Source organism: Aulostomus chinensis, chromosome 10 (assembly GCF_037954235.1).
Source record: "Aulostomus chinensis isolate RoL2024-O1b breed Wild chromosome 10, RoL_Achi_v1.0, whole genome shotgun sequence".
In the NCBI taxonomy this organism is placed as follows: domain Eukaryota; kingdom Metazoa; phylum Chordata; class Actinopteri; order Syngnathiformes; family Aulostomidae; genus Aulostomus; species Aulostomus chinensis.
This window is the reverse complement of record NC_141329.1, coordinates 23,324,041-23,349,937: the sequence shown is the minus strand read 5'-3', so window position 1 is coordinate 23,349,937 and position 25,897 is coordinate 23,324,041. Positions and strand designations below refer to the sequence as shown.

At 39.9% G+C, this 25,897-nt stretch overlaps 1 protein-coding gene across 2 annotated transcripts; it reads left to right on the top strand.

Moving 5' to 3' along the window:
* The first annotated feature begins 411 nt into the window (after window positions 1–411).
* On the top strand, window positions 412–25,678 carry LOC147254938 (SR-related and CTD-associated factor 4-like). 2 transcript variants are annotated; one of them, XM_086216521.1, is made up of 19 exons: window positions 412–616; window positions 1,939–2,022; window positions 2,462–2,506; window positions 2,593–2,754; window positions 2,853–2,985; window positions 3,111–3,232; window positions 3,352–3,495; window positions 3,587–3,660; window positions 4,232–4,328; window positions 4,475–4,558; window positions 4,783–4,862; window positions 5,207–5,388; window positions 9,296–9,396; window positions 9,494–9,607; window positions 9,703–9,859; window positions 9,962–10,056; window positions 17,458–17,549; window positions 24,429–24,567; window positions 24,741–24,887. In XM_086216521.1, the coding sequence occupies exons 1-18, from the start codon at window positions 587–589 to the stop codon at window positions 24,544–24,546; spliced, it is 1,914 nt and encodes a 637-aa protein (XP_086072647.1). In that variant the 5' UTR covers window positions 412–586; the 3' UTR covers window positions 24,547–24,567; window positions 24,741–24,887. The 2 variants fall into 2 exon arrangements, with proteins under 2 accessions (XP_086072647.1, XP_086072646.1); XM_086216520.1 differs by lacking the exon at window positions 17,458–17,549 and having other exon boundaries at window positions 24,741–25,678.
* Window positions 25,679–25,897: the final 219 nt, after the last annotated feature.

The following is a 25,897-nucleotide window of genomic DNA, read 5'->3' as shown; positions in this document are numbered from 1 at the left end:
TATTGGCGGTGGAAATAAATGGTCCCCCATTTAAATACGTAGAAGAAATCGATTTCGAGACAAAAACACTCCACTACTCGATTTAGTCCACTAGGTGGCGGAAATGCTTCTTAATGCTGGCTACAAAAAAAAACCCCAAAACCAGTTCTGAGGATGGAGGATAGGGAGAGTGTTTGGGTTCCTTTAGAGTATTTGAGGGATACAGGATTGTATGATAGGATTTAGGTTTAGGGATTATGTTTAGGATTTAGAGGTAGGATTTAGGTGTAAGGGTTAGAAGTAGGGAAAGATGGTGTTCCGCGATGGGACAGAAGAGGGCGGTAATGCTCCATCTGGTGGGTTGCCAACCGCCGAAAAAAAACAAAGAAGAAGAACCCCAAAACCCTCAAAGAAGAACATTTGCCGTGACGTCATGCGCTGATAGACGCGCACGGGGCGGGATCGAGGAAATAGTGGAGAACGTTTAGCATTGGATTTGCCTCGTTTCATTTAAGTAGCTGTTGTTTTAACTATAGGCATAGATGAGTAACATAAAGATACATTTTTGAGCTACAGTCTACAGTAGAGTACATCACATATACCAAGAATGGATGCAGTGAACGCGTTCAATGTGGAGGTAAAGTTTCTTCGCATAATGCCTTCGACCGACAGGCTAAATGCTAATGACAAAATGTCAGATTGTTAGCTTGTTACCGAGACTGTCGCTTTCGACTTAAATGGTTCGTTTTGTTGTTTTTTTATTTTATACATGTAAATTCGATTGATCGTTGTTGGATTAAACTCAAGTAAAATGTTAATGAATTTGTTAAATATATTTTTCGAGAGAAAGGCCTGTGGTGTTCCCTCTCACTAGGCCTCTATCGGCGCCGTGTTGTTAACTCAAACATGCTAGTCGGTTGCCTACACGGGCTGTTAGTCTAAATGTTTACGATAGCAGTACTCGTTTAGTTGCGGCTTTACTCGCAGCTTTACAAATCTGGTGAATGCCGAGTGGTTTCCAAATGCCAAAACGGGAACGTGTTTTTTTGTGTTTTTTTTTTTTTTTCGAAAACAAGCAGCCAGTCGTCAAGTCTCTGAATTTCTGCTTTGAGTTTATTTAGTTCTTCTTGAATGTGTGTCGCGTCTCATGGTGCTATGCAGTGTCACTATAAGCATGTTGTCGAAGTTTGAACCGACTAATGTACATGTAGCGAACCCACATGTTAGCATGGTGGTCCAATGTCACAGATCGTGTTAGTGTGCGTAATTAATAGTTTGCTGTTAAAAACATAAATACTGTGGAATTATGAATTGTTGATTAGAAGTCATATTTATCTATATGCCTTATTTGTAAAGTTATACATACTGTACCCACCATAAATAGTACTGTAGTTTAATTGAAACGATCAACTGCATAATACAGTGCAGTACTTGAATTGCAGTATAATTGGAGTTGCACCAATCCAATACTGTTTTTGATATGATACTACACTTGATCAACACTGGATTTGAGAAAATAACTTCACTTCAACCTTCTATTTCTTATTTGCTTGTATTGTTTTTGTTTTATCAAGCCCCTTGTTTATGTTACTTGCAAATTGTGATTAATGAAGCATGTTTTTAATCATTTGACAACTTTTGTGTTTTATTCTCACCTGATGCAATATATTTTCAGACTTATAGTTAATTTCATAATAAAAAAATGATAGAGTACGTTTACATTATGTATTAATCATGTATTTATTATTTAATATACATAATATTTTGTGAAAGAGACAATGTTGACATTTAGCCTGTTCTTGCTTTTCATATTAAAGCTCAATTTTAAGCTCCCCCACCCATACAGTTAAGAAACTTAATAATTAAACAGTACCTTGGTGTTGGTATCATGACAGTGACAGTTGGATCAGGGTGCATCCCTAACATTAATGTATGGTATATCTTTGCTTTTCTTAACAGTTGTTCTCCATGATTGACATGAAGCCCCCAATATCTCGTGCTAAGATGATGTCTGTGACAAAATCGGCCATCAAAGCCATCAAGGTAAACTGATTAACAATTATAATGTTAACTGTATAATGTGATTTCAATCACAGATATATTTTACTATTTTGCATCTTTGCTGTCTGTTATGGAGATGATATTTCCATTTGCAGCAATAAAGTGAAAAAGAGTGAGATTAGATGATGATGATATTTCCATTTGCAGCAATAAAGTGAAAAAGAGTGAGATTAGATATGGTATTCGTATAATGTGCACCGTGTTACTGGGTTCACTATGAGTGCTTGTTAAAAGCATGTCAAGATTGACTTTAAAATCGATCGATGAGATTTTATGATTCCAGACAGTGGGAAATCACGTATGAAACAGGAACCTAGATATTTCTTATCACTTTTCTTGTTTGTGAAGTGGACTTCTATTATGTCTTGCATGATTTAAATATAATATGCTGTGACTCATGTTAAATTTTGTCTTTTATTAGCTATACAAACATGTTGTCCAGATTGTGGAAAAGTTCATCAAGAGGGTATGTATGTTATAGAGCACTATAGCAAACATTAGAGCAATTTGTTTTTAAGCAAACAATTGATTTGTTTTCTCTGTTTTCATCAGTGCAAGCCAGAATTGAAAGTTCCTGGCTTATACGTGGTTGATTCCATTGTTCGCCAGTCACGCCATCAGTTTGGTGTTGAAAAGGATGTTTTTGGGCCCAGGTTTTTGAAGAACTTCACAGATACCTTCCAAAACCTTTACCACTGCCCAGAAGATGACAAGGTATTTTTGTCATATTATTGCCTTTGGATCCTTAATTTACTGCAGTGAATTATAACACTAAAAACATCATGGTTTTATTTTCTTTTCCTAATCATCAGAGCAAAATTGTCCGTGTCTTGAACCTGTGGCAGAAGAATGGAGTGTTTGACATGGACATCATCCAGCCTCTGATGGATATGGCCAACGGAGCCCTTTTACCTGCACCTGCACCCGCAACTTCACTTGAAGCAGGTAAAGGACAGTAAACGGTACAATGCTCTCTGGACAGGGATTGTATGTTTTGGTCCTGTAACAAGTCATTTACTTCAGTGTCAGTTGAGATTGAAGGAACTTGACATTTCCTCTTGTCTGACCAGTTCCCACAGATCCACAGCCTCCTGCCACCAGTACCTCAGTTGTGCCTGGTTTGTCCCAGTTACCAAGTTCTGATGCCTTAGCTGCTGTGGCTCAGCTGTTCCAGTCCCCACATGGCCAGGAGGTGAGTCAGAAATCATCAGTTGCACCAAACCCCTTGTTAAAAAGTCATGGTTGGCAAAGAATATGTGGCAGAGTAAAATTTCTATTCTAACCCTAAATGACACTCCATTCCTCCTGTAGCTGCAGAAGATGCTTCAGAACTTCCAGCAGGCTGAGAAGAACCAAGCAGCCAACATCACAAACAACATGCAAAACCCGTCCCAGATGCCGATGGCATCGCTCCACCCTTATAATGCACACGCAGGGAAAAGCTCTCTAGCTGAGGTAACTGCAGAGCTCAGTCACATTAGCTGCTGGTAAAACAGACGATATGTTTGCTACAGAACTTTTTACATGTGGTGATTGACTTCCTCAGAAACTTCTTGACCGATTTGACTATGATGATGAACCAGAGGATGTAACAACAAAAGACAGCACAGTCCATTCACTGTGAGTGTCATTACATTTATTACACTGCCATATTGATTGTGTCCAATTCCTGCACATGTGAAGATTTTAATTAACACTCGCGTGGAAGTTGCATGTATCGCAGCCCAAAAATACAGATTCTGTAGAAATGTTTTAAAATTTGCTGATGGTTCCCAACACCTTAACTGACATGGGGTCGAAAAACTTTAGCACTCCATTTTGTTTTTGGTATTCATACAAGGTATTCTAAATTTGCATATTACCTGTATATTTATCAATTAAAGGTAATAGGCCTCTTTTCACAACAGCACATAGTAATCTAGATTTTATAAAGGGTTGAGTCATCATTTGCTTTGGATCATTTTGAATAACTTAATGATTTAGATGTAGCCATTAATTGTTTTTATGTACTGTGTAAGTGTTTGTGACACATGGCCACCGCTGCTTACGGGGACCACACTAGTAAATTGCAGATAAATACTTAAGATCCACGAATTCTCAGTATAGTCATAGTGACCGCCCGTGTGACTAGTAGGCCACCTCTTCAGTGCCTTGCACAAGGTTTTCACTTGTTTTGTTTTTGTCATGACAGGGGCCTTCCTGAAAATGTGTTTAACCAATTTCCTGGACGGATGCCCAACATGGAGAATGTTCATACACATACTTTGGGACAGACTATTTGTATCGAGGTATCAGATTATAGATTCCTGCAGTTGCTTAATGACGTGCTGTCCACACATTGTTGAAAACACATTGCACTTTTTCATGAATAAATACCTTTTGTTCCTTTGTGTCGTAATGTTGTTATTACGGTTGTCCTTTTCTTGTCTCTCAGCACACTGGAGGAATGAGTCATGGTGAACATCATATGATGCCCGATGCATATCTTTCCATAAACGAGGCTAATTCACAATCGCAGGTAAACCCTCGTATGATCATACATGAACGCATGGTTGTGACTTTGAATTGACAACAGAAAGGTTGAACATGAGTTAAACAACTTATATCCAATCCATGTCATTGGTCAGAATGTAGTATATTGTAGATTTTGAGACCTGTAGTGTGAACTTTCATAGATTCAATTTTGAGCCCTCTGTTAATTTATTTTGGTTTAAAGAATAATGGTGTGTTTTCATTGTCCAGAGGAACTCAAGAGAAGAGTCCTCTATGAGGAGGGAAGAGAGACATAGAAACTTTGGCAGGAGATCAAGATCTGGTTCCAGGTAAGGAGCTGTGTTATATGATTGATAGATTGTGGATTTTAAGAAAGAAAAATCAAATGTTTTTATTTTTGTCTTGGGACAAATGGAGCAATGCTATCTTGTAAATACTACATGCTACTGTTGATTGGAGAAATGATTTTACTGCTGTAGTCATTACATTCTGAAGGATCAGTGTCACACATTTGAAAGTATTTGAGTTATTGCTCCTGTGAAGACACCTTGCCCTGCCTGCAGTTGTATTTTGAGAAAAAAAAAATTTTTTTGAATATTTTGATAGAAATGTTTAAGGAATAGTACAATTTGATTAAACCATTTTTCAACTAACTCAATCTGTTATGTTTAAGGTCTTCCAGGAGAAGAAGATCCCGATCCACATCCCACTCAAGGAGATTGAGACACAGACGCTCCAGGTCTCGTTCCAGAGAACGCCATTGGCGTTCTCGCTCTCAGGACAGGAGTGAAAGAGAGAGGGACAGAGAGCGCAGACAGAAGGGTCTTCCCAGTATCAAGAGTCAAACACTCAGTGGTATGTGCTGATGCCTAACACATCTTTACACATCAGTTATTTTCCAGTCATGTTGCAAGTTAGTGTTCTCCTCTCTGAAGGAAGACATGGAGCATCCAGTTGCTACATTGTCTGATGTGCTGTCGTAAGGATTCAGTGGAAGAGTAATAATTTAGTGACTCAGCTATTTCTATTTGTAGGGTACGAAACAATCACATGTTTAAGAATATGAGATCACTGGTGCATGTAAAGGTTATTTAGCAGATCTTCTTGGCTTGTTCGGTGGTGGTGTTTGGAGGATCGTGTTGCAGGTCTCCGTATGCAACATTGCTGTGGTCTGTTAATATCAGCCTGTGAGTGAATGGCAGTTCATCTGCATCTGCAACAATAGTGTTTGAGTCGTGAATGGGTTGGCTGTCACAAGTGAAGAGTTTAGAAAGGAGAAGGCAGTGCAGCACTTCACTCTCGCAGAAAACCTCATTTATAGTTGTGCATTGTTTCTACGCAGATGTTGAGCGTCAGCATAAGCACGTGACTTTTGCTGAAGGCAAGCATCTATGCTCCCACATCGCTCTACAGTTACACTGCCACTGTGTGGACTTGAAAAAACTGTGGCTGATACAGCAAGTAGTTTTTTGAGATTGATTTTATCCAATAAGTGTTGAACAGTTCCATGTATTGAATACAAGAAAGCTCATACCAGAGATGTAGATGGACTGGCAAACGAAGTGGTACACTACTACCTCCAACGTGAACACCACACCAGTGTAGAGGCTCGGTTGTCATATGAAGGTAACTCTTGAGCAGTTAGTATCATTTGCTCTGTTTGCTTGGTTTCCCAAATTTCCTACTTTGAGACCCAAAGGATGAAGATGTTGGATATCTCTGTGTGCTGAACATCGCTTACCTGGAGTACAAACCCTTCTACTTCTTTATGTTTATATGTTGGGGCTGCAGCTATTTTTTTTCTTCCACGGTCTATCAATCTGATTATTTTCACAACTTACTAATGAATTGTTTTGTTAATGAAATATTTCCAGAAATTTGAACAATGCTCACCACAATCTCATCATGTGCTCAAATTGCACTTATTAATCAATAATTCAGAGGTCTTCCTGTCCAAGTTAGGATAGATAAGGCTTTGTAAGCATTGTTAAAGTAATATTGTAATATATCACCCAAAAAGGTTATTTTGCCTTTTAAGCACTCAAAAAAGGTCACTAATGGGTCCAGAAATGACCATTTACAAACTCTCAAATGCATCTCCCATGTAACAGCCCATGTCTTTTTCATCCTGCTGAATGCTCTGTAATCCAGTAGTACTTTGATTCAAGCGAAAAACATAGTAACATTAACACTTGTGGTGTTATTGTACTGCCAATGGATCCAAGAGATTTGGTTCAACTAGGGGCACCAACTGATCACACTCAGCACAACAAGTGCTAAACCAGCAGGGTTGTGTTTTGTTTTTGGCTCAAATCAAAGTGTCTGGGGATTATTGAGAATACTACTTGAGACGGTCTGGATTATAATGGAGGATTTACTTGAGTTTATGACCTGACATTTATGGAAGTTTTTTTTGTTATTATTTAGTGCTGTAAGCTTCAAACTGAATGTTATTTGCTGGTTCTATGTTCATCCTAGAGTCACAAAAAATAACGCAGCAGTGAAAAACGTAGCTTGAGAGCTCAAGACACAATTTTGTGAGTACTTGGAGTAAAAAACTTCAATGTTTTCATCATCTGAGATGTTTTTCCTCTAGTTGTGTATTTGTCAGATGGACAAAATCCTGCTGTTTTTGTTTTGAATGAGGTGAAATGGTCAGCACTTGAGCCATAAATATTCCAATATTGCAGAGTAGAATTTACTGATTGTGTTTTTTGCACCGTGCTTTTTTTGCACAGTTTCTGACCAGATCCCTGATGCATTCCAGATTTCTTATGAAAGTCAGATGTTCTGTGAGAGAGATGGAGTGAGCAGCATGCTAGCTCAGCTGCAGCATCTGGTATATTATGATTTCAGCCATGTCGCCATAAAAAATCAGAACACAGCAGGCAGTTGGTCTGAGCATTCTGTTTTGTTGGTGAGCATTCTTGCATTCGTGAGAAAATGAGGGAGAAAGCTTTTGTATTGAGCAGCTCTCTTAGCCAGGCTAGTACTAGTACAATACTTCTGTTTTTTTCCCCCTTGCACTTTCTCTGCATTGCCTCCCCTTGGTCTGTAATACATGAATACTTGGGCTAACATACCCAGGTTGCATTCCTGTTACCTGCATTAACAGACCCAGACAACCACAATCAGGATAAGAGGTACCATGGGGGTCGGAACTCAACTCGTTAAGTCATTGCAGGGTTTCCCTGACCTGGTTGTAAGCCTGTTCATATACAGGGGGTGGTCTCATCCAAACATGACGAATGGAGAGAGAGAGTCATATATTTCTATCATGAGGAACACGTTACAGAAAAAGCAAGGAGAGGGAGCTGACTAAACATAGGTAACTGTGTGAATGCCTAGATAAACAGACTTCAGTATGTGTTCCATCACTTATGCATGAGTAGATGTGACTATAATCACTGTTGTATGCCATCAAATGAAGGGATGGTGTATATTTTGGAAAATGAATCAATATTTGTATCGGTATTTATGCTGCAGCTGGGTCTTGAAGCGATACTTCACCCAAAAAGTGTATTTTGCCTTTCAATCACTCTCAAATACATGTCCGAAGCTTGCAGACGTTTTTCTCTCCTGTATTTCAAGTGACTCCAGAAGTCAGAAAAAGCAACACACTTCCAGTTAGATTGAAGCTTTTGGCAGCGTGAACATTTATAGATTTCAGTGTTTTTTAAAATGTGTGAACATGGCCGTATACACATTGAGTGAACTTCAGGTCTTGAAACTAACTGGTCGTGTTTCACCATGTTGCATCCACTAGTGTGTAGCTCACTATCTGTCTTTTTCAAAGTGTTTCCCGATGACTGAATCAGCGTAGCTGCAGTCAGCATAGTCTGATTTTTCTTCACTGTTAGAAACGCGTTGTGTCTCCCTCCTCCCTCTCAACACAAGCTGAAACTGAAATTATCTGGGCTTTTGATGGGAAGCAGAGCACACTGTCGACTAAGGAGGGTGCTCCATATCTACAGCACAAGCCCAAAAGCAACACATGACAGCACAAGACACACAATAATCCTTATTTAAATTATCTTACTTCTGTGACTTTGGGAAGCCATAATTGTAATTGAAATTCAATGAATCGCTCAGCCCTACTAATGGATGGGATGATCCTATAGTCCCTTCTTTAACCATCTAATCCTGGTTTGTAGTACAGGCAATATCCCCTGGGATATTGATATGGAGTTGAAATAGTGTTCTGTGTTGTCTGTATGATCAGTAAATGTTCTGGGTGCTCTGTCTGCTTTACTTTACTTTAAGATATACTGATAACTGTCAATATACAGATAACTGTCTACCAACTCCTGCCCACTCAACCCACTCAGTTTGTGCTGCAGGGCAGAATGTCGCCCAGCTGTGTGTTCAGAGGAGATTGACAACAGGGATACTCATGTTCCTCTGATAGTGTTTTCTGGAGTGACTTTAAAATGATGTCCTGAAATGCTCTCTTCTTGGCTCTTATATGACAATAAAATGAAACAAATAATTAGAATAGTGAATCTGGTATTTTATTTAAAGGTATACTCTGGAAATACTTACAAATGCGTGCCTTATGATTATGATTAAATTGACATTTCAGAAAACTAGCAATGGCCAAAAATATTTTTTGTAATCAACAAGGCAAGACGCATGATAAAATCTATTGTTTTAAATTTGATTTCATAATCACTGGCAGTGTCTCACTTTACCAGGTGGTAAAGCTGATCATGACTTTATTTTTACCATTTTCTGAGGTGAATTGAATTTGTTTTGGTTTTAGTTTGCAGCACTACACTTTGGGTTGGTCAGCTGGACAAGAAAACTCAGCAGTCTGACGTCATGTCCCTTCTGGAAGAATTTGGCCAGATTGAGTCCATCAATGTAAGTTTCAACAGTACAAGACTCTTGATATTCTCTATTCTAAAACAAACTGAAGTTTTCCTGTATTTTATTGTCACCTTTTGCTTTCTGTGTGCAGATGATACCTCCGAGGGGTTGTGCCTATATTGTTATGGTTCACAGACAAGATGCCTATACAGCCTTGAACAAACTCAGTAGGGGGTCTTACAAAGTCAATCAGAAACCTGTAAAGGTACATAAGCTTAACACTGACTGCTTTTGTTTGCAGTTGTTATTTTTGTGGTGACTGTTAACTTCATGATCACAGTTAATATCATTCTTGCATAGATTGCTTGGGCTTTGAACAAAGGTATTAAAGCGGCGCACAAAAAGTTCTGGGATGTGGAGCGAGGAGTTACCTATATACCCTGGTCCAAAGTAAAAGTTGAGGAGTTGGAGAGCTATCGGGAAGGAGGTATGCTGGACGTAGACACACTAAATGCAGGTAAACCATCAATAGTTACTTTTACATGAATGCTACTGTTACAGGTTGTTGGTTGCAGTTTTCTCATATTGTCGCTTTTTTTTCCCTTTTTTTTTTGCTCAGAGTGGAATAGTGCTTTGGACCTCAATAGGAAGCCACCAATAAATGGAGCATTGGAAAATGTGCCAGCAGATGGAACCATCACTGCTCCTGTTCAGGTAATGCTAAGACAGTCTTTAAACATTGTCCTTTCTAATATTGCAATTGCTGTTATTTTCATGGTGAATGACCTTGGTGTTGAAGGCTTACTTCACAATTTTGTGGAGGCGTTTGGGGGAAATAAAATGTTGTTGCACATGAGTAGCGGAGCTTATCTGAATCACTTTCTCTTCTTTTCTTAAAATGCAAAGGCGCTGCGAGTGTTTATATGTTTGAAAGAAATTAACAGCGAAAAATTAAATCTTCCAAGTGTTATTTGGAAGGAAATGAGGGAAAATGTTACAAATACTCCTTTAACAAACCAGTATCTCACTCTTGTGGTTAAATACTTAACATTTCCATTCATCACTAGTCGCCCACAGACACTTACAGAGTCCACAAGTTGTAAAACAAAACCAAGCAAGATCTCCAGGAATGTTGATTGTGGTTAAACATTAGGTTGAAGTTGTTGAACACAATGTGATCTTTGAAAGATACTGGTTTGCGCAGCCTGTAGCAGAAGATATCTTACCGGCCTTTTGTGGCTCTACTTCCTTCCACAAACTGATCTGTGTGGTACTTCCTTACACAAAGTTGTACAATGCATAGTGATGCAATATTGAATGTAGTTACAAATACAGTGCATTTCTTTTAATCAATTCATAATAAAAGTATCAATGTCATTTTGGTACGAAAGGAGATTGGGGAAAATAAAAACATTTCAACCGATGAGCCCCTTTTAACACAGCCACATGACCTCACTCAACTCACGTTCCACTAAGACTCCAGTCATCGGTTGTCTCAAATGTACATTCTGTGCCTGCATGATAGGAACTAACTCTTCATACCAGCAGGTGGCAGTAGTCTGTCGTCCGGTTTGTGTGTTTTTTGTAATTACAAAGGACCCCAAATCTTAAAAGGGCAGATTGCTGACCATTTTCAAACCACTCATACTTTATTCAGTAACGTAGTTTCTTCTAATGTCAAATATGTCTGATTCAAAACGTCCCAAATGTCACTGACTCTGGCAGGAATGATGATGAGACAATATTGAACCCTTTTGAGAATTTCCTCTTGAATATTCGTTTGCTTTGCTCACCTAGGATTTTCTTTGCACTAATTTGTTGAAGCTGAGTGACCAGCTAATTGGAATAATTTCCCGTCACCTATTCAATATTCATCAACTGGAAAAGTAAGGTCCGACTCCTGCAGTACACACTGCAAAGATTAGGGCCACTGACAGCTTGTGAAAAGTCAATGTCCTGCCATTACTGACTGTCAGTCAGATATGTCAAAGGCTTAAAAGGGACAACCTGGACCCATAGACTGTTGTGGTCCTGTCTCTCTTGCTTGTTAACTCAGAACCAACCAAGGCTGGCGTAATGCCACCCCACTGTGTGCATTCCAGCAAAGTGTCATTGTTATGTAGTACACATGGGACTTTTGAGATAGTCCAAAAAAGTGAAAAAGACCATTTTTGGTTTGTTGTAATGTTTTGGTGGATTGGGTTTCTGTAGGAATGTTTACCTATTTTTTTTGCACATTACACTGTTTACTGATCTGACACTGTTCGTACATGTACTGCAGGGCAAATATGTTCACACAAGGCTGGTATGGAATAGGCTGCTGACTTAGAGGTCAGGATAAAACAGCAGACAAACAAACCAAATCATGTGAATGATTGTGGCCATTGATCTGTGTCCCAACCTGTTGATGATTCAACCTTTACATGGAACAAGCACACAGGCGATACCTCAAGACAAGTCAAGTTTTTGTATTCATTCCCAATTCTACTATTGATTGTTGACAAACTGATGTGTACAGATAAAATCCTGTTTAAGGTTTGATTACTTGGCTGCAAAATTGGCAATAAGCCCTTTTCGTTGATGTCAAGCAAATCCTGCTGTGCAAAGGCACATTTAAATGGCCTCTGAATATTTGTGGGATTTCATTGGCTTTACAAAGTGTTACTAGCTCAATCTGCTGCGATTGGTTTGGTCTTTTTAGGAGAAAAGATGGGTAGGCACTGCCTGTCATCACTTCATGGCAGATGTGGGTGATGCACCAGGCATGGAAGCTGATCTTTTCATTGGCTCTCAATTTGAGCCAATGGGAGTTAGAGCAAAGCTGCCATTTATGTTTAAACAAATGCATTTAAAATGACAATCTGTACAGCGGACACCAGAGAGTTGCTAATGTAACAAAAATATGTTGTTGGAACGTTACCCATCGGTGGATGACTGAGGCTTCATTGGTGAGTTGCCTAATTTCATAACTGTTGGTTGTTGTTGATTGTACCGTTGTTGTGATTGTATCTTGAATCGATTCGCATCAGTTTTGAACCACAAGAATCTTGGCTTTAATGATCTGTTACACGAGTAACCAATTACACATATCAATAGTTCACATTGCCTGGTTAGTATTCAGATGGTCCACAGGCATCTGTTTGTCACAAGGTTAATCAGCTAGTAATGCTGTATACCACAGTAAAAGATGATGGTTTAAAAGTGTCAAACATTTAATCATTTTATTTGAACAAAAATCCTTCTTGATTGGATTGTTATTCCATTTTCAAACACTTAAGTTTAAGCTATAAGATGTGCTGTAGTAAGCTGCCTTACTTTATTTGCAGCAAAAATGTTGATTTTGCTGTCATGATATGTTTGTATTCTCCCAAATGCTCCATTACGAAGTAGGCTGCAGGAGATCAGTCTATGTCGTGCAGAAGAACAGTCAAATGACGCACCAAATGCCCCTATTTGAGTGTGAAGAGAGCCGGGGGGTTAATGGAGCAAGTTGACCACCGTGATGACACTCATTATCTCTGACTGGGGTTTTGTGTTCTGCTGAGTCAGCTCACGCAAAGAAAGCATGGCTCAGCTTCATCATATACCCCTCCGGCATCCAACGCTGAACTTGCCTCATAAAAGCTTGTTAAAGAGGTCAGACAGCCTATAATGTCTTTACATTTTCCAAAATTACAATTTACACTGTCACAGACGAGATGTGTGCATGACATTAGAATGCCCGTTAGAATTTTAGAGGGTTAAACATTTATGAAATAAGGCTTTTTCGTGTCTGTGTCATCACTTTTGTAGAATTATTCAGATAAGCTCCTCTGCTGATAGGCGTTCAATTTATAAATAGTAAATGTTTTTTAGGTTTCCCTACAAAATATCTGCTTCACCTTTTTAACGTCATACAGTGCAGCAAATGATTCAAATAAAGTGGTAATTAACCAAGACTAAATAGTATAGTTTGTGTAGAGGGATGCACTTCTTTTCATTTGCACGTCTATTTTCTGAGTTCGTTAAAATTATCACTGATTTTGCATGACGATATGAAAAAAGCAAATACTTAAAGCACAAGCTTTTCTTAGTAAAAGGATGATTTAGGCGCATCATGTGAATCCTCAACTTAAGAATATCCAAATTAATACTGATCTGCAGTAAAAGAAATATTTACCATTTTTACAGGTAAATATTTTCAATGTAAGTTCTAATATTAATAAACAGTATTCTGTTTAAAATTGGATGATTTTTCACATTTCATATGTTAAATCAGTGGTAGGTAAATGGTGTTTCCACTTGGTCTGTGAACCAGCCGATTCAAATCGTCCCATGTTCATCTACACCTCCACGACCAGTTTAAATGCTCCAGATTGTTCAGATCCATGCCTGAGCTGGACCATTTCTGGAGTGAAGCAAAAAGCACATCCAAACTACCTCTGAGAGGCTTGTGGGCTCGTCTCACCGGCCTGTGACAGCCCTCCTTCTGCCCCTCAGAAATGGGTGTGGTGCAAGTTCTCTGTGTCTGTTGCACCAAACATTTCCTGACATAATAAAAGCTTCCATGTAGGGGACTTGGACTGTGTGGAATTTATAGGAAATGGAATGCGCGCATCCGTAGTTTATGCAGCTGGTCCCTTCACCACTAGTTAGTCAAGGATCAGTTCGCCACCTTTAAATGTCAGCATTAAACAAGTGCATCATCAGTGAAAGACACCTTCAGGTGGATGGTCCCGTCATAGTTGAGCTGCAGATCCCTGCATGGATTCGTGGCAAATGGAGTCAAGCTAAGCCAGCACACGTCTATGGTAAAGGTCATATAACCTGGTCTTACAAGACCACCTGCAGTCTACCGTACTTGGTAGGCTTGCTCAATTGAGCCCCACACTTGGAGGAAAGGTATCTCTGGTTCGGGACTGGACATCATTTCCAAGGCACTGCTCTATGGCCGGCTCTGTGGCCTCCTCTGCGCCGTCTCTATCAATCATTCTTAAATGTCTTGTTCGGGAGTATCTCGCTGTTGGCTGCCAGTGGCTCTTGAAGGCTGGAGGGAGTGTGTCAAATTTGGAGAAAAGGTAAGCCGACGGCATGTTAGCAACTTATTAAAAACGTTTTGCTAAATTAGCCACTTGTTGATAATGGACTGCAGATATTTTAGGTCGTTTAAACTTTTCGCAAGGGGAAATTTACTGTCATTGTTCATTAAACTTTAAAAACAAATTACAAACTCGTGTGAAGATGTTTCTAAACAAATGAATCTCAATATTTTTTGTGAAAGTCTTCTCCGCATGCAATATTTGAGTACATACTGCCATTTTTTTTCTTTAAACACTAATAGAAGAATGGCAGGGAAATTCTATGATTTTTAAAAACCCAAAGAGGAACCCAGAGGAAGCCCACACATACAAAACTCCTTTTCACAGAATCCGTTTGATAGCCTCTGGTTGTTTGTTATAAAAAGTTCCTTTAATCCTTTTTTGATAAGATTTGTAGTTGTTACCAACTTTTGTCTTGCCCTCTTTTGTAGTCTTCATATCTGTGCCAAACTCTCTGTAGTACCAGTCTAACAGTCTAACTTACCCACGTAAACGACCACCGTGCTTTTACTGGACTTGCTCCTTTTCATACCCGCGGACTGTTAAGAAAAGCCACAAGTTATTTGATTACATATTCTCTCCTAGTTGGCAGTTACTGTACCTGGACTACCTCTTTTGTATTTACGGGAAATCCAGTGTGCGGCGTTTGTGTTGTACTAAAAGGATGGCGTTTTACCATCAGCCATCCTCAGTAGCAGCGAAACGGAGACGGGGTATTGAAGAGGAAAGTGTCAAGGAAGACTCACCACTCAGCATTGATGAAGACATGCACTTATATACTTGACAGTAACTCCTTCAAAGTAAATTTGTGTCTGTGGTGTTTGCTCAAAACCAGTGCAGTACACGGGATTATTGTGTTTTTAACTTCTTGGAAAATATCCCCAGCATCTTGAAATCTGTTCCAGGGTTCCATAATTTCACGCAAGCACCAAAGTTGCCTTCTTCTGAGATGTATTCTTCCCCTGAACCTCCCTTTTAAAAAATTTTTTTTTTTTCAAACATTCATTCATATCTTACTGGTTTGAAGCCAAAATCCTGCTGGCCTCGCCTCCAGTTACCCTATTAACTTGTGCATTGTGTTGCTTCAGCTGTGCCATCGTAGGCCTATGACACGTCAATGTCCAATTGTGAAAGTTTATCTTTTCATTTGAAGGATTGGAAGCCTGTTGGATTCAAACATTTTAAAATCTCAATTGTCACAGCTAATTCAATCCTTAGATTACAGAGAATGCCAAGATGCCTTATGCAGCTTTAACACAGCCAGCACTTTTAAAATGCTAATTGTTGCTGTATTTGAATAAGACGATCAATAGATTTGAATTTTTGAAGCCTGTAAAACAGCAATTAACAAACCTTAATAATTGGCAGAAGGGCCAACGGGCAATTAATTCTGATATTTTAATCCGTGCTGTTGATTAGACAAGGGTTCTGTGCTTTGAACATTAACATAAGTCTTACTCTGAAAGCATACCTTAGTGGTATCTAAAATACACTGCTCAAAAAAATGAAGGGAACACACATTACAACAGATCTCAAATGAAATATCTAGTTGAAATCTTTGATTGCAGAGTGAAATTCATTCAAATGCCTAACTCAAATTAAAACCATTGTCCCCCTGAGGACTGGATTCAGAATCATACTCAAAGTGGAAATATGAGATCTCAACTCATAATGTGGCTCAGTGGTGTGTATGGCCTGGCATACTCCTGATGGAATGATGGATGGTCTCCTTGTGGATCTCCCAGACCTGGATCAGGAGCTTCGGTCGGCTCTGACGGTATATTGTGTGATGTGGTGGTGGGTGCAACAATACATGATGTCCCAGAGGTGCTCAATTAGATTCAGGTCAGGGGAACAGGCGGGCTACTCAATAGCGTCAGTGCTTTGGCATCCAGGAACTGCTGACGCTCCAGCCAGGGCACTGTGATGTACCAGAAGGAACCCAGGGCCCACTGCACTAGCATATGGTCTGACAATGGGTCCGAGAATCTCATACCGGTACCTAATAGTATTCTGGGTACCTCTGGCAAGGAACTCCCTACAGCCTGTTGCTGACCCATCACCAAACTGGTCATGTTGAAGGATTTCGTAGGCACCAGCATATTCCCCACAGCATCTCCAGATGCTCATGCCTGTCACATGCTCAGTATGGACCTGCTCTCATCTTTAAAGAGAGCAGGGCGCCAATGTCAGATTTGTCAATTCCAATGTTCTCTGGTTGATGCCAATCAGGCTGCACGATCCCAGGCTGTGAGCACAGGTCCCACTTCTTGACGTCGGGCCCTTATGCCACCCCCATGGAGTCTATTTGGACGGGAACATGGAAACAAGTGGCCTGCAGGAGGTCATTTTTTAGGGCTCTGGCAGTGCTCCTGTCCCTCCTTGCACAAAGGAGCAGATGGTGGGTACTGCTGCCGGGGTGTTATCCTCCTATGGGCCCCTCCACCTCTCCTGGTGGAGTAGCCTCTCTCCTGGTATCTCCCTCCACACTCTGACTCTGTGCTGGGAGAGACAGCAAATCTTCTGGCTACGGCACGAATGGATGTTCCATCCTGGAGGAGCTGCACTTCCTGAGTAGCTTCTGCAGGCTGCAGATATCACCTCAGGCTACCACTAGGGGCGAGGGCACTGGAAAATGCAAAAAACAAAAAAACAAACACTAGTCTGTGGTCAACAGCTGCGTAACCATTCCTTCATAAGGGTTGTCTTGCTAATAGCCTGTCTTTTCCACCTGGGGTCTGTCCCATTTGCACAACAGCAGGTGAAATCGATTACCAATCATGACTGCTTCCTAACTGGACAGGCTGATAGCCTATAAGTGACTGACTTGGAGTTGCACTGGGATAATTATGTGTTCCTTTTTATATCTTTTTTTAGCACTGTTATATAAGCAAAGTTTTGTATTTTGGCAGTGAAAATAATCCCCACACTTTGCAATAATTTCATGGTCTACCTTTGGGATAGGAGCGTTCTGTCACTATGCTGCTCCTTACAGATGTTACCATGTTAGCTGCTTTAACCAGGATTACTTGTGCAGGGAAATAGAAGAAATCCCACACCAAAGTGCTTTTTTTCTGGAAGAAAAATGCTGTTCCGCAAGTGGAGACACCTGCTGCAGACAGAGTGGAGGTAATGATATTTACTCTGATGCAATTTGGCTCTTACTTTTTTCTTTAAATACGCCACCCTGTGAAAATTGAAGTGATGAAACGGATATTCTCAGAGCCCTGAAGAGGTGAAACACAAAGGTCTAGCTGTAAAGCATTTTAGTGGACACTGACAACTGTCCCCCCCCCCCCCCTTTTTTTTAAAACTACACTTTGTAGTTCAAGTCTAACATTCCAAGAAACCCAGGCTTCATTAATCATTTAGACTCGTGGAAAATATCCCTCTTGTTCATTCTCACCTTGACATATCGGTTTCATGTGGCCCAAACATGGATTTGATTATAGAATCCGAGCAGTCGTTCCCTTTCAGTCCCCTTTAAGTGACATTCAAGGAAAGAAGGGGATTTCTTCACTTGTGTTATGTCACTGGTTTCAATCCATGAAACAGAGGGGGACGATCAAGTCACATGAGCCTAACAAAGGTGAGTGTTACAGAAATAATGCTGTTTGGATATATTTAACCTCATTTAGTCTCAGAAATTCTCACTTGAGATGAAGAATCTCCGGCCAGAGACTCAAGGCCCAGACGGCAACATGAATCAAGCATTCAACTGACAAATGTTATAACACAAAACAAAGGCTTTAATATCACACATTTGGAAGATCATGTGGAATGATTTAAAGGTTAAGAAAATGTAATCGTTATTTTAAAAAAAAATTCTAAATTTTCCTTTTCTTCGACTGTTAGATTTACTGGCGAGGTGGTGTAACGTCATCGGTAACACCATTTCTCACTTGCTTTTATGCAAATGATAAGCAGAGTAAATTAATACTGATGTGAGTGAAATCACTTTGAGTTGAACTGTCTGGAAGGAGAGTGTTGCTCAAAGACAAGATGCCCAGCTGCCTGACTCGTGGGGTATCCCCAGTGGAATAAACCTGATGGGAATAATGGAGCAGCAGATATCCTGTATTTGATGCTGATGGAATGACACGCCAGGGTAAGGGCAGACCCCTATGTTACTACTGCAGAATACTAACAGCATCAAAGCTGATTGTGTTTTGGTCCTTTTTTTTTTTTTTTCTTTCCATTTTGATATTGCAGCTGTAAAATGACCAGATTTGTGGCAATGGAAACTAACAGGTTCTACACTCGTGCTGCTATGTTCACTGCATTGGATTTTATTTCTCATATTACAGTATACTTCACAACAAAGGGTATCGGGCCAAGTATGGGAAAAAAATGGTTTTCTCCTGTGCATGTTGAAAATTAAATGAACCAAATATTTTGGAAAATTTAAGATTTAAAGCCATTTTTTCCCACCCTGATCCAGAGAAGACAATTAGAGATCCATTTCTCGACATGTGCAGGAGGGTGCTGAGACCCACAAATTGCTGACCTCTAGTTAGCTTAAGACAGTGTATGGTAGTAAATGGGAAATATTAGCATACCGCGAAAGCCATCATATAGGTAAGGATCTTGATATGTCCAGATGTAATCCTGCATGTCAGTGGTAGTAGATGATCAAGTTTTCAACCAGTGCATTAGTAGCTGAAGTTACAAGGGGACTTCAAAGGTGCTATGCAAATGAGGGCACCTAGCAGTTTTGTCAGGCTGTATTATCACTATTGACTATTTCTAAATTATTTTAAATAATTTCAAAACAAATAATGCACACCTCAAGTTATATTAATGCAATGGTGTTGGTTATTTTTTAAGTGTATTTGATGACGATGTATGTTAATCTGCCTGTTTACATTCATTGTGCTAAGCTAACTTGCAGCCAGCTGTGGATGTCAGCTCCCTAATGCACGCAGTGAAGGTATCCATCTCCTTGTCTGGCCCTGGAGAGGATCGCAACTAAACTTACTTCACAATATGTTGATAAGTCTCTAAGTCAAAATACCATGAACAGATTTTTTTTTTAAAAAATGTCAAGATTAAAGTCAAAATACAATTTCAATGATAAACTCACCTGGTGGATTAGTATGACTGACTAGCAATGAGGAGCAGACAGCAGCCTTCCTACAAGAGTACGTAGCCTCCATCCTCGAGTTCGCAGGTGAGTTTCTGAGATGAACCACTGGGATTTAAATGGATGTATTTGTATGGGTCATATCAACATAGGTAATATCTTCTTCAAATTTCTTCACAGTATTTTGACTTTATTCTCAAAATAGTATTTTAACTTAATTCTTGACATTTTTTAATCCTCTTTATTCTCAACGTGAAAAATAAAACCTCTCCCTCTTAATTATTTTGGTTCTAATTCCTGGCTCTAAAACTCATTTAATTTCAAGTACTGACATGAAAATACTTAAACGGGGCTTATTTGCTTTCATTGTCAGTTATTATGGAACATCTACATGTCAGATTATTCATCCATCAAGCTATGTGAAGTTACTGATGCAATCAATTATTTATCAAAAGAGGGGGGAGGGGGGGAGAGAAACAGCCTTTCCCTCAGCTCACTCACTTTGACATTCAGCCAAGGCGAGTCCCAGATTTAAAGCTGCCATGTGTAGGCTCTCAAGGGACTATGACCCCTAGTGGTTGTATCAACACTGACAGTGGTGTGGACGTCAATCAATGCCATGGCCTGTCATTGACTAAATCTTTAAATAAGCTATTGAGGGTAGCACTAAAGTCTAAATCCAACCTTCATTTGTAGCGATTTTTAAAGTTACATAAAATATTTACTTTTTGTTAGGCGTTGCTAAAACTCCATATGTATCTCTTCAGCCAGTCTCTGAAGCCACTGCAGAAGCGCCTTTACCAGCTCTCCTTCTGGTGATTGAGAAATCAAAACGTATCTTGTTACCACGCAAATTTGTATTTATTCCCCACTTTTGGGGTTATTTATCGCATCTTCTTTCAAATGAATGATGATAAGACACTTAAGAAAAATATGGACAAATTGAGTGAAAATTGTAGGAATGTACACCCTTCTGTTACTTTGTTACAGCCGTCTGTATGTGATCCAATACAACAACTGCCTTAAAATATCTGCTTGTGCTTTTTTTTTTTAAAAAATTTACATACACTTTTATCTTTGTGATTATTTTAATAATCGTCGTGTTTTTGCAGTGTCGTTGAACAGGGCCCTCTTATACTAAGAGGGGTGTGTGGGATACTTTTGTCCCCCTTTCATATACATCAGAAGGGCAGAATAGTAGAAACACCTCACCACTCAACCCACACCTCTACCTGCTAAAATATAGATTAATGACCTCTCTGACCATTTTGACAGAAATTATAACTTTGTAAGGTAGAAGAGCTGTTGTATTGGATTACACTACTTTGTAAAGGCGCACCAAAGAGGCCAGAGGGCGTTTATCTGTCAGAACTTTTTGAATTACTGTGTATGGGGTCAAAGTCAGGCATTATATAATCTTTTGGGTCTTACACTGCATGTCAGTTTTTAATCACTCGTTGAATTCTAACAGTTATGCTCCAACATATCAACTGTGCATCGACATAGTTCACCATAATCCGCTTAACAACCACCACTGGTGATTATCTGTTAATGTGGACGCTAGTATTAACGGTTGCTTCAGACATTATGGGATTACATTATTTTTCCTCAAATTTGATGTGTTAAAGGGCTGAAAGCCTCTGAAATAGTTAGCATGTTTGTATGCTTTGTTTCCATGGATCAAGAACATGATCAAACTAATAACTACTAAGTCAGTATTGTCAGAAACAAACAAAATCCTGTCTTCGTCAAATCATAATCTTAAATGTTTGTGTACCGTCGGCCCAGAACTTCACAACCAGTGCATCTCCACTAGTTTCAAATATTCCTCTCTTGCAGGCTTGAAGAGAAGTTTGAGGTGTGCACAAATAACTGAGTGTAGATAGGAAGCGCTGCGGAGACGTGTTTGACCAGCCGATTTTAGAGCCGGAGGAAGTCACGGTCAGCTGAATTAATATTCTACATTTTGATTTCTTAGGTGGTCGCTGTTTGAAATGCCATTTGCCAGTTATTCCAGAGAAATTTGGAGGGACAAATGCTCATGTTTGAATGTAGTTTTTTTGTTTGTTTGATTTCATTTTCTCTCTTCTTTTTCTTGACATGAGATTTAGAAAATGTTCACAATCCAGAGAAGACTTTAACCACTCCATCTCGTTATTTAATACTAGTTAGATCTTTTAGAGGGTTTTTTTTTTTTTCCTAGCTCTAGCATTGGAAGTATTAGACGGACTTGAGCATCATTGATTGGTTTTATAGCATCTGTAATCTGATTGAAATCAGTAGTATGGTCATAACTTGCTAAACACTTAATATTTTTAGAGTATTATTATACACAACCCTTAAAAACTAAATATGAGTATTATTAGATGTAAAAATGGAATATGAACTTAAAAAGTCAGTGTCAGATATGTGTACCAGCTCAGCGATTAGAAAGTCACTTGCCAACACAGCAGCCATGACTGGGAAAGGTCAGGTAAACACTTGTGATACTTATACAAGCAATTATTAGGAAGCTGCTCACAAAGCTTAAGTTCTTTAGAGTTGTTTCAGTGTGGAGAAGTGTGTGTGTGTGGGGGGGGGGCTTCACTTTCCTCACCCACATATATCCTGACACGGGTGATTGAACCAGTGACCTGTGAGCTCACCGACCTTCGGAGCCAAAACTGCATTCTGGATTTGTCCATCTTCACTTGTACTCCTTCACTTAAAGATAGAAATTATATAAAAAAAAAAAAAAAAAAGGCAGACAGAGTGAAGAGGACAGTGCAAAAAAATGCACATGGATGGAATCAAAGCATTTTGGTTTGTATTTTTAAGATAAATATTATAAGCCCCCAAGAACAGGTTTTTTTGCACAGCCAGCAATAAATAAGTACAATTGCGAAATCACTAGAGTTGCACCCAGTTACGTGCTAGAGTTTGGCTATTCATCAATTATCGGTCAGCAAATTTTCTCCTAAACAGTTAACAGTTTAAAAAAAAAGAAGTTGAGAGAGTCAAATGATTGTGTGTTTTCTCCCTGTGGTACTTGAGAGGTATGAAAACTATGTGTGTCGTACTAAAACCAAACCTGTGTTTTAGCTGCCTAGCGGAGATTTGGAGAAGTCAAATCTTGATGTTGCGCTTGTCGAGGACCACTTGGTTGTTCTCGTCCATGTTAATTATTCTGCATTGGTAGGACAGTGACTTACGCCGTCTCAATGCCATATTGGTTTAACAATATACCCTGAGTGTTAGTCAGTTCTGCAAATTCAAACTCCCAAGTCCAAGTGTCCTGGTTTGGTTTCTGTTGTTCTGCAATAAAACCTCACCATAATTAACAGTGCTGATGTAGAAGTGTGTCTACGGGTCAGTGGTGGAGGCTTCACACGCGTTCCTCAGCATTGGAAGCTGGATTTATTTTGACTGACATTTCTTTCAAGGTTGAGAAAAATGTTTGTCTAAGTGATGTGGTTCATATCCATGCTCACTCATTAACAGCGGGTCAAATAAGCACACGCTGATCGCTGTGGGTATAAAGGAGTTCTCTTCACTATTTACAGATCACCACGATAATAATGGCTGTTAGCGCTCTGGACGTTTGTGGTTCGGTCGCCCCAAAAAAGGTTGAAAAGTGCTCACGTTTGTTTTAAAAACTCTGGTACTTATAAAAAAAAACCTCCTACATGTGCTGTTTAAAATGGGGCTGGGGATGTTTGTTAACTTATTTATGCAAAAGGTAAGTAATGTCATATGGACTGGTCAACCAGTTTATTTCAGTGTAATGGAGTGAAATGAACCTTAAGACGTGTCTTCATCCTCCTATGCTTTTAGCATTTAATTTCTTGCCACCATCATTCCTTGATTCGGTGCTCTGCTTCAATATAGAGCACAAAACATTCGAATACATTGACAGAGTTCCAGGTTGTAAAAAGAACTGAAATACGAAGAGCGAGCTTCCATAGAGATCTCCCTAAAAGAAAGCTTCAGTTTCTGCTGGAGTGCTCCAGGTTGAGGAGACGGAGAAAGAAATAGTTCATCCTGGCTTTTAAGAAACTGGACTGTAAGTGAAAGTAATCAGGTCCTGCGCTTTTTATGTGACTTGTATGAGGGTGGATCAGCGAGCAGTAGACGGAGATAAACACTGAATGCTAGTTGACCACAGCGTACAGGCACTACCGTGGTGCAATAAACAACAAAGAATGTGTGAGGCATTCACACGTGGAATTTCAGATCTGCTCCGTGTTCCATGACCACAGCTGTTTAAAGCCGTAGTGCATCTCATGCCCATGAACATCCCTCACATTCCAGCCCTCGGCCAGCAGGTTCTCACAATGCTCATTAGCCCTGTTCCCACTAGGTGAGTCCCAACGTGCTGCCAGGACGGAGCGTGCTGACTGTGCTCTGTCCGTGCTCTAAGGGCAGAGCTCTAGAGGTGTTCCAGTACTTGAATGTCCATCCATAATCTACTTGTGCAGCATTTTCTAAACTTCTCAGTCCAAAGGGCTCCGATTCTTAATGATTGCTTTCATGGAGCTGTATGACGCTGTGATGTTGTAATAATTGTCACTGCCAGAAGATGGAGACAAATCCACTACACTGCAGCTTTAAGTTTGAAGAACATCACGTCCTTGCTGTCACCTCACATCACGTTGCTGCTGATTCTGCATCATATTTGAAGCGCAATATTTAGTATATAAATTTGGCAGGATATCAGAAAAGAGATCTTTAGAGTGTGAGCCTCCTCCCTTCACTTTGGAGTGCAAGCAATGTGCTGTGATATTTTCTTCAGAGGACTTGTTGGATGCAGTTAAGAGGCTGCGTCTTGCTGTGAGATCAATGTTGTCACAGTTTCCTCCCAGGAATTTGCCTTTAAAGGGCTTTTAAAAGTATTTTCCTTTTTTATCTAAATTTGGATGCTTTTTTTTTTTTTTTTTGTCTTCCAGGTGCCACCAGTTCAACAGGCTGCATCCATGGGAAGTCCACATGCTTTTCCTGGCCCCATCATGCTGTCCCCAACATCCATCCCTCCTGGAGCAGCTGCTTTCATGCCCACAGAATTAAGCCCTGTAAACATGGCACCAGGTAAGAACACTGTGGATTTTACAGGCGTCATCTGAGAAGGATGAGTCCTGTCGGGGTAAACGTCCAAATTTTCTTTGGACTCTGTGGACTCTCTTCTTCTTGATCTGATTTCTGCTCTGTTTTTTGTGCTGCTGTAATGTTCAATCCAACTGAAATCTTCTGTTTTGGAGCAGGAAGTGGAAAAGCTCCCGAGGATTACATCACGGATCATAAAGCAGACACAGTCATGGCCTCAAATGTGGGTGTAGACAACCAGCTGGGATCTCCCACGGCACCCGTGATGACCCTACCGGGCACCACCATCATGCAGGGTTCTAGAGCCGTTATGCCCCCCCTGCAGTCTCCTGGCATACCAAATCCTCACCTGTCTCCATTCCTTCATTCCCCACCAATGATACCAGGGGGACACATTTTTCCACAAGACAGATTCCGGCTGCAGATGCCCTTCCCTCCTCGTGGCCCCCCTTATCATCGTCATCCTTTTATGGGACCAGAGGGCATGGATGACAGGGGAGGGCCAGGCTTCCGGATGGGAAGGCCAGGATTTGGGGGCCCTCCACCCTTCCATAGAGGAAGGTGGTAGAACCTCCTGAAAGTTGGACTCAAGGATGAACCACTGTGATCAGGGTTGACGCCTCATTTTGCACCACCCAAACCTTATTTTGTTTTGAGTAAATGATGGAAAAACCAGACTCCATGCCCTGAATGTTTACCCATAAAAGCTCACCAGACTGTAAATACTGTACACACTTGTAGCCATTTGCTATCTTTTTGTATATTTGAAGATATTTCATGTATGATTGTTTATAATCCTGGTAGTTGAAGGTAAAAAAAAAAAAAGGAACCTGCATTTTTTAGCTGATTCTGTTTTTTTTTTCTGTATGGAAGTAAAACTATAATTCCTACCTTTTTTGGAAATTTGTTTTTAGTAACTGTACTACACTCGTCTATTTCTTTTTTTTCTCAGATTCATTTAATACCAAGAAGATATTTCTAGTCCTACCAGTAGAGGGTGGCGTAAACCACACTACCATGACCATGCTCCGTTGTACATTGAGGTCATTTCTTGTAAGATTATGTGCAGTGGTTATTAAAAAAAAGAGCTATACTATTCCATCTGTTGATTTTAATTGTGTGGTCAAATATCATAGATTACAATCCCACTTGAGAGGATTCTGCAGTTCTGGAGTATAATCTGTATTAATCTACCTGGCGAACGTTCTCCTGATTTCCCAGGTTTGCTCTCATTATCTCTGATGTTGCCGCATACATTCACTCCACCGCTTAATTATTATTTTCGGATTAAAGATAGATTCCCCTTCGGTGTGTT